Source organism: Macrobrachium nipponense, chromosome 7, assembly GCF_015104395.2.
Source record: "Macrobrachium nipponense isolate FS-2020 chromosome 7, ASM1510439v2, whole genome shotgun sequence".
Classification (NCBI taxonomy): domain Eukaryota; kingdom Metazoa; phylum Arthropoda; class Malacostraca; order Decapoda; family Palaemonidae; genus Macrobrachium; species Macrobrachium nipponense.
The window spans coordinates 14,776,742-14,786,657 of NC_061109.1; the positions used below are offsets into that span (position 1 = coordinate 14,776,742).

The following is a 9,916-nucleotide window of genomic DNA, read 5'->3' on the forward strand; positions in this document are numbered from 1 at the left end:
TCGCCCAGACCACCAAGAACAATTTTAAAACTCGCGCACCTCTAACTCTGTAGACTCTCCACCATCCTACCACTCTCCCCTTGGTTCCTGATGCTAGTCACCGCCATAAGATCCTGCTCTCCTATTGGTCAGCATCTATCCCATCATGCCTCTACGTAAAGGCGTCCATCGGCCACTTCGTCGCACCAGCATTATCGTACGCACGCGGAATTCGTTGATTCATGTATACGTATTTCGTTTGTTAACGTAAATTCGTGCTAGTGATTTCGCTTTGTACTTTATTGTGTTGTGCGTGAACTTATTAACTTAATTATAGTCATGGGTCCCAAGAAAGTTGCTGAAGTTCAAGGAAAGAAGAGGATGGAGACAAAGATGGAGATAATTAAGAAGTATGAAGCTGGCATGCGGTTGAGTGTGATCGCTAAGGAATACAGCCAAAATCTGTTGACGATAGGCACCATCCTTAAGCAGAAGGAAGCCATCAAAGCAGCTACACCTTCCAAGGGCGTGACTATTTTGTCCAACAAGAGGAGTCACGTGTATGGATAAAAGAAAGAAATCGCTGGCGATACGATAAGCAAGACAGCAATCTGCCACAAGGCTAGCGCTATTTTCGGTGATCTGATTGCCCAGGCTGAAGACGAAGGAGGAGGAGAAGGGACAACAACACCAACCCCAGACTTCAAGGCTTCTCGTGGGTGGTTTGATTAATTCTGTAAACTGACTGGCAGCCATTCGGTGGTGCGCCATGGAGAGACTTTTGCAGGGTTTTGCAGTGTTTTCTGGAGGATTCGCAAATGTTCACGCTATTGTGAAGAACTTGCAAATGATAATTAGTTAGGTTTGCGCTATTGTGAACTCGCGCAACCTGAATCGTGTAAGTTCGGGGTATTACTGTATTCACGGATTCTAACCATTCGCGGGGGGTCTCGTACACATCCTACCCAAATACGGGGGACCTGTACATTGTAGAACTCCTTGGCATTTCCTTTCATACATTGTACAGGCGATCCCGGGCCCCGGGTCCGACGGTCCGGCTTACGACGTTCCGAGGTTACGACGCTTTTTCTTAATATTCATTGAAAAATCCGCTCTGGGTTACGACGCTTGTTCCGAGGTTACGACGCTGACGCTTCCGACGCTCTGAGTTTACGATGCTTTTAAAAACACATATTATGATAAGATAAGAATCCTTTATAGTTTAGCAGTTTCTCTCTCTCTCTCTCTTTGTATTTTCCAAGAAAAATAATCACTATAATTTTCTCTCTCTCTCTATACTACAAAGATGTGTAGTGATGAATATAAATGATTTACTATTTTCAAATATTAATATTAATTTATACAGCAATAATATAAATTCATTAAGAAAACACCATAGAATAGTAAGATTTTAGCTTATATTTAAAAAAATTATCGAAGAATGAAGGAAATCCCAGTCTTTTCTGTAACCTTTCAGGTACTAAAACTGTCAGATATATATCATGTTCTGTGACAGCAAAAGGGGGAAGAGCTGGGGGAGAGTTGGGGGAGAGCTGCGGTGTTGCAATCAGTGGTTCCTGACATTCCCCCCCCCCCCCCCCCCTCTCTCATCTCTCTCTCTCTCTCTCTCTCCTTTTACTCTCTCTCTCTCATGTTACCTGAGACTTCCGAGATTTTTTTATGTACTTGTACTATTTGTTTTTAATACTTTCAATAATAATAATAATAATAATAATAATAATAATAACTGTTCAATTACAAAATTCATATGTGATAGTATTTAAAGAAATACAATACGTACTAATCTATCCATGTCACTTTTAATAAGGTTAACTCTCTCTCTCTCTCTCTTTTGCCACACAAGGTAATAATGAGTCATAGTGGTAACGCCCTCCCTCTCTTCGCTGGAAGCGTTAGAAACGAAAGAGATAAACACTCTCTCTCTCTTTTACCGAAATGAAAGAATTTTTATGGTACTGGTATGTAAAATGTTTATTGATAATTTCAGTTATTTAATAATAATAATAATATAATAATAATAATAATAATAATAATAATATAATAATAAACTAATTACAAAATTCATAATGGTCGTATTTTAGAGATGAAAATGACCTTTCATTTCACTTGTAAGGACAATTCCTCTTTCTTTCTTACCGAGATGAGTTTAGAATTTTTTATGGTACGATGCACGTGTTTATATATTTTCAAATAATAATAATAATAAATAATAATAATAATAATAATAATTAATAATAATAATAATAATAAATAGTAATAATACGATAAATAATTTCAAAAGAAAATTCTTCCCTTTGTCTTTTTCTGTATCAATTTCCCCACCTCAACTTCGTAGTGACACTCAAGCTTAACAATGCCATACAATGGTCAACGAATTTTAATGGTTATGTAATCTCTCCTCTCTCTTTCTCTCTCTCTCTCTTACTGAGATGAGATCATTTTCATGGACGTGTATGTAATAAGTTTATCATTAATATTTTCCAATAATAATCAAGTACAAAATTCATATCTGAGTATTTTAAATACAATAATCATTCATTTCTCTCTTTTAAACAACTCTCTCTCTCTCTCTCTCTCTCTCTCCACAAGATACTTGTCATACATTTGGTGTTTCTTCGTTTCTTACTTTTATCTCTCTCGCTCTCAGCAAAAGAATTGATAGACAGACAAACATAATTGCACAGTCCTCTCTTTCTCTCTTCTCTGGAGAAATATATGTATTTATGGGAGGGGGAAAGTTGCCTACAGACATTCATTTCAATCTATTGAAACCTAAGGAGTTATTTCTCTCTCTCTCTCTCTCTCTCTCTCTTGTATTTAATGAAAATATACAGTAATTTGTGAATACACATGTTTGCACATGAAAAAAGTAAATTAGTGATAATTTTAGAGATACGGCCCTAAGAAAAATTGCAAATTAGTAGTGAAATTTTCCTGTGGACATGTTTTCAAGAACGTCGTTCCGGCTTACGACGATTTTCGGGTTACGCGCGTCTTAAGAACGGAACCCCCGTCGTACCCGGGGGACCGCCTGTATTACCTACTCACACCTGAAAGAACCAAATTACTAAACATGCCTTAATGAAGACTCACAATTCATCTCTTAATCCTGTGGTATGTACAGTGGACCCCCGTATTCGCGTTCTCCGGATTCGCGCGGACTCGTCACATTCGCCGGTATTTTTCTTTTTTTATGAGAAAATATCCACCACAAATTCCTGTTTTTTTACCAATTTCATATAAATGCAACTTTTGTGATAAAAACTATTAAAGAAAAAAACCCAGTATAAAAATTTGCCCAGTGGGTTTTTCTGAGTTTTAAGTAACAAAATAGGCTGTTTTTAGCGTTTTTATAGGGGTTCCAACATTCGCTGGTACTAACTATTCACGTAGGGTATGGTACGCATCCCCCGCAAACACGGGGGGACCACTGTACGTGCTGTCTGAATCATTCCAGGCCTCAAACCACAGTTATCTCTTTTTCGGGTCAAAGTATACCAATCACATGATGCTGTTTGGGTACAAACGATGCACATAGATGACTCAATACAAATTACCATTCTGTTATAGAGGTTGGTCTCTCAAAACTACACTGTGCCACTGATAGAGTAGCTTTCTTTTCCAACACCCATGCAAGCCTTCTTGTACAAATCATTTAGTATATGATACTATGTAGACCAGAGGTTAATGGAATATAGAATTTGGCCAAAAGGCCAAGCACTGGGACCTATGAGGTCATTCACCGCTGAAAGGGAAATTTGAGTAAAAAAGGCTTGAAAGGTGTAACAGGACAAAACCATGCAGTTGCACTATGAAACAATTGTTACATGAGGATGGAAGATAAGATGGAAGAAAGAGAATATGAGCAGGAAGTACAGTAAAAGGAATGTAAGGGGTTGCATCTAGTGGCTGAAGGATGCTGGAAAGAACCCTAAGTAATGCCTACAGTGCACTGCATGAGGTGGACTGATGGCACTACCCCCTATGGAGATAGAGGTTAATGTCATTGGACAATAACTAGCACTTAAAAACATATCCTTCCCACAGTTGAAAATGCTAAAATTAAAGTAAACTCCACACTGTTGGATAACTGTGTTTAAGCCAAACTGATCAAAAGATTTTTTGTAAAGCACATGCTTTATCACTGCATAGAGAAGAACGTCAGCAGGGCTACAGGTGTGAAGAGGAATCTGGAGTGGCTGGGCAGCATAAAGAAAGCTAATAATACTGGAAAGAGACTTGATTAATAACAAGAGAGAAAAAGTGTAACAAGACATTTGGTTGAACAGGTGACAAGAACCCTCTCACCTGTCACACAACTACAACAAAGAATATATACGTAAATACATATTCTGTGGTAGAGCCATGCGACTTCAACAAGACATTTTCTCAATGAGAGGGTTTTGATAATGAAATCACCCCAGAGGTCTTACACAGAGAAATTGAGTTTAGTAGCTTTTGTAAACATGATGAATAATAACTACTCTTGCATTTCGGGATGACCACATGGTCTGTGAGCAATATCTAAACAATATATACTTCACTGGATAGAAATTACACAGCAAAATTTTCCTATTAATAAATTCAAGTTTACCTTGACTGGTGGCACAAAGTAGGAGTGATACCAGTCAGAAAATAAAATTAAAACAAGTAGCAAATATACTTTAAATATTGTACAATATGCTCTATCATCAAAATTATTTACAGCAATATAATTTCAAATATATCTTACATTACCCTTAGAAAGAAAGATACAGAGAGAGAGAATCAGACACCTATTACGCTCAGTATGGGACCCAACGTGGAATGAGTATGATAGATGCATAACTACAGCATAAGTATGCTGTAAATGATTTTTATCATAATTTCTATTATTATAAAAGATTAGTTTATCCAGACCTAAAATCAGTCTTTAGTCACATACACAAAATGAAAAAATACAGTAATTCATGAATAAATAGCATTGCTCTACAAGAAAAAAATAGCAAATTAGTAATCATTTTACATATGGTCAACAGAAAAAACTGCAAATTAGTGAAAGTTCCATGTGGAAAACTGAATGTGTTCCACAAAAATCCGCGATAAAATGGAATTTCTAGAGATTTATTTACCCTAATGATAAGCAAGAAAATTGCTCAGAATTGAGTTAACTAGGTACAGCAGAATAAACTTAACTTCACCCTCAGCTGATTTTTGCTAACCAAAACACTGATCGCTTTGTTTGTATTTTATAATACAACTAGTTGTCGACTTACGACCCATGCGAGTTACGACTGATCAACTTTACGACCACCCACATCTTAAACGACTGGGAAGCGACGTGAACGAGAAAGAGTGGTGTCCAGCTGAACGTACAAAAGTTTTTTCCCAGCTCCTGCCTCTCTACACACGCGCTCACTTTTCGAGCTACTAACGACTATTATTGTGTATCAGCAACAGGGATATAGCTCCAGTATACTTATGCCATCAAACACAGCCGTAGATAAAATTGAAGGAAAATCATTTTAATCAAAACTTCAGGTCTTGAAAGAACACATTTTACTGTTGTTTTCACACCGATTAAAGATAAGTAACGCAACGGTAAAGTTCGTACTACAATGAAATGAAGTGAAAATAGCGAACAGAATCCCATAATATTTTTACACAATAAACATGCCCACAATGCAATCTGTAAAGAAAAAAAAAATTCATTTTACGACTTATTAAATTCATATTTTGGCTTAAAAACACGTCGTATAATGACAAATTACCTTGTCTCATATAAATAAAGTATCTAGATATTTTAGACTAACTAGAATCAAGGATTATTAGATACAGTAATGTATAAATTTTTAAAAGATTCGCAGAAAAGATGCATATTCATTGTGTTTTTATTTCATAAATATATATATAGCCGTCCGCAGCCTGACATCACTCAATTAGGTATGCCAATGTCAGTCCAAATCTGATTCCCATTTGGTGTCAAATTTCTTTTTCTACTGATATATCATAGTCAGAATGCATTGAACCTCAAAATTGGCTTATATTAATAAATTACTAAATTATATCGTATATGTAGTATACAGTATAGTATAGGCTAGGCTACTGTATTCATACCATGATAACATCATCATCGTATACGAGAGGCTAACTTGTTAAATATTATTCAGTTTCTCTTTGAACTGAATTATCATAAGACAATGAGCAGTGAACCTATAGAATTGGCTGAAATTAATAATTACTATGCCATATACGTATGTAGTATAAAGTATGCCGTGTAGTGTAGGCTAGGCTACCTTATATGTAAAGATGGTACTGATTACCCTAGTGTAGGCTAGGCTAGTATAATATTCTTACGGTAAATTAACATGGGCCGACTTACATCCAAATCGATTTACAAACGGTTGGTCGGAGCCAACTGCGGTTGTAAGTCGGCAATTACTGTACAACAGTAATATGAGACTACACACAGTATTACTGGATACAGTGAAGTAAAGCATAACCTTTTAAAAGATCCAAGGAAACCGTGCATATTCGTTTTGTTTGTATTTTATGAGGGTCTCACAGCGTTTAAGTTGCCGATTAACCAGACAACGGCGCTATAACCCTAGGAGGGTAAACCCCAGTTATAAATATACTGGACAAGCACCATAAAACCAAAACACCGATAACTGATCCTTCCAATAACCAGGGGCTGCCTGTATTGAATAGTTTTCAGTTTAAAGTATGGTGGTTGTTGTTTATATGCATACTACAGTTATGTGGTACTGACAAGGTTAGGTGAGGAAGAGTATGGAGTTGCCCTTGAACACCCCTAGATTTATTTACTTGCATTATCTAGATTTCGCCATTATCTGACAAGCACTTGGCTACATTAATTCGGATAATTGAAGGATTATTGCATGTAAATCTTAAAATTCCAGCAAATTCTAAGTTATCTCTTGGCCATAAAAATGTAGGGTTTTATTTGCCAAAACCAGTGGATTGGGACATCCATACTTTCAAGTTTTAAATGAGGCAGTTTACAATTACAGAGTTCTAGCTAATGAGAAAGGCAAGAATCACTAGTAAAGCAATGACTTATCCACATGACTGAACACATTCATACCTTACCTTAAGGGATAGTCATGTCCATTGACAAGTGGCAAATGACGGGTATTCAGCAGGTGCTTGGGAGTAGAGCTCAAAGAAAGAGAAGAAGCTTTGCGTGGACGTGGCACAGGAGGAGTAGACACTCTAGGAGCTAGCAGGCCATCCCTAAATTGAGAAGTAAGTAAGTAAAGGAATAATTTATAATTACAATCTTGTTGATACTTTTCCAGAATATCATATAAAATATCTAAACTCAATACTACAGTAGTATTCATAAGAAACAAAACTTACAATTAAAGGTTTAATGTAACTCACAAGTCATAAGTTTAAAACTTCCAAAAAGTTAATCCATAGGTTGCTAAAGTACTAGTTGAATGACTGATTCATTATCAAAAACTAATACCACAAAACAATTGGCATCATTTCCATGTAGTAAACCCTAAAGTTTTAATTATATTTCACAAATCTATACTCATACATTCCCCCACTTGCATATAAATAAGTATTCCCTTATCATAAATGATTCCATAACAAAACCTGGTAAAAAAGCACAAACATGGTAGGTAAGCATCTGTATCTCATAAAGAGAACAAACATAACTTCTTCATCTTGGTAAACTGATTTATGTTTCCACAAGACTACGGCATTAATCAGTCAATGCCTTCCAGCTCAAGGGGGAGAAGGTGACCACTACAAAAGTATATCATACTCACCATGTTTCTCCTAACAATAAGGAAATAGTCCATAAATGGTAAGCAAATCCTTCTTTAATGTTCAATGTAACACTCTTTCATTGCATACTAAAAGCATGTAGGCTAGCACCTAACAAACACTTGCTGCTAGACTTTTACATCCCAAAAAAGCATCCTGTGAAGCATATTGTAAGTCAATTTTAGGTAAATTTGGGAGCAAATGCTGTGCAACTGAGCATTTAAGATATAATTCTCTTGCTTATTATAAACCCATTACTTCAACATTAAGTACCTGTATTTGTGTTGCATGTAAATCCCAGACATACTTGTCCACTTGAAGAAGAAAAAGGTCATCAAATAAATCTGGCAGGTTGGAACACTGCATACACTCATTCATGTCCTCATGAGTTACCTGAATCACTATGTCTACTGAAGGTCAGGCTCTAAAGATTCCCAAACTTTAGGACAATTTAGGATTACCAAGTGTCATTTCCTTCTCCTTTTCCATTCATTCTTTTCTTATTTTATCAATTTTCTCTTTATGCCAGATGAAAAGTTACTCTGAAAATCTGATCAGATCTGTGAACATCAGCAGCTTTCCTTGTCAGACTGGATGTAGTTTCAGCAGTTTCTATAAGAACATTCCTTAATAAATTTGCTTGCAGTGCCAAGTTCTTAGGTATTTTCAATGTCTGAACTGATATACTGTGTTATGATAATTTTATTTTTCCTCTATGTCAAAGTACCTGTACCTTTCTAGCAAATCAACCTATAGTTCTAATTAATAACATGTATCTTTCCAGCAAACCAACCTTTAGCTCTAGTTAATAACACATTTTCTCTCCTAACAGATTTTGTTTTTACTTAGCATTTCTGATCACTGTTTATGTGTTAAAAATATTACGTATTTTTCATTAGTTCAACTAACAAGCAAACTAAAGTTTTCTGAATGAGTGCCATTCGTGTATAAAAAAAACTCAAGGTCTCTCCAGAACCAGAAAATGTAGCTACCTCCTCTATGAGTCAGTGCATCCACAACCATCAAGACTTCAGGGAGCAGCATAGGACATGCAACACTTCTGATGAAGCAGGAATTAGAAAATTCTTGGGCATCATCAGAATTGACAAACATCTACCCAGTTTTAGTTGAAGGGCTCTTAATCTCAACTGGCTGAAACAGTAGTTTCTCTAATGAAAACAAGTGGCCAAGGCCACCTCCCAGGACTTGGCAGATGGACAAGGTTATCTACAAAACTAACAGCTGACAGTTGATCTTCCTCTTTGCCATCAGGTCCTCATTGATGGCACTAATTCTGACTTCTTCCATGGGATCTTAAGTCCTAGGAAACAACAACACTTATGATGAAGCAAGAATTGGGAAATTCTTGGGCACCATCAGAATTGACAAACATCTACCCAAATGAAAACAAGTGGCCAAGGCCACCTCCCAGGACTTGGCAGATGGACAAAGTTATCTACAAAACTAACAGCTGACAGACGAATTGTGGATCTATGATTCAAAGTTCATGGAATGTCTGATCAGCTAAGAAATATGATATTGTCATGTTACAATAAAGTTTTATACATACTTACCTGACAGATATATACTTAGCTATAGACTCCGTCGTCTCCGACAGAATTTCAAATTTCGCGGCACACGCTACGGTAGGTCAGGTGATCTACCGCCCTGCCCTGGGTGGCAGGACTAGAACCATTCCCGTTTTCTAATCAGAATTCTTACTCTTCCACCTGTCTCCTGCGGGGAGGGCTGGGCGGGCCATTAATCGTATATATCTGTCAGGTAAGTATGTATAAAACTTTATTGTAACATGACAATATCATTTTATACATTCAACTCCCTGCCAGAATATATACTTAGCTGGATTAGACACCCATTGTGGTGGGTAAGAGACAGCTAACTACTGAAATAGACAGTAGTCTTATTAGGCTGAAGACTTCGCGGCTACTGCCTTGGAGTCTGCTTAGCCTCAAGAGCCTCAGCGAGATATTGATCTATGCTAAGAGTTCTTGTGGGTCTGCCAATGGGTCTTATCCACTTACTCGGCAGAGCCTAAAGGCCTTTGTCATTGGGTGCTATTCCCACTAACATGACAATACACCTTGTTCAAGGAGCACAACACCGATCCCGATCA

At 36.9% G+C, this 9,916-nt stretch overlaps 1 protein-coding gene across 3 annotated transcripts in view; it reads right to left on the bottom strand.

Moving 5' to 3' along the window:
- LOC135217296 (uncharacterized) overlaps positions 1–9,916 on the bottom strand; it is a 317,399-nt gene that overhangs the window by 103,982 nt on the left and 203,501 nt on the right. For all 3 annotated transcript variants that reach the window (XM_064253051.1, XM_064253049.1, XM_064253050.1), the window contains exon 3: positions 7,093–7,236. In XM_064253051.1, coding sequence (XP_064109121.1) covers positions 7,093–7,236 — 144 coding nt within the window. The remainder of the gene's footprint in view (positions 1–7,092; positions 7,237–9,916) is intronic.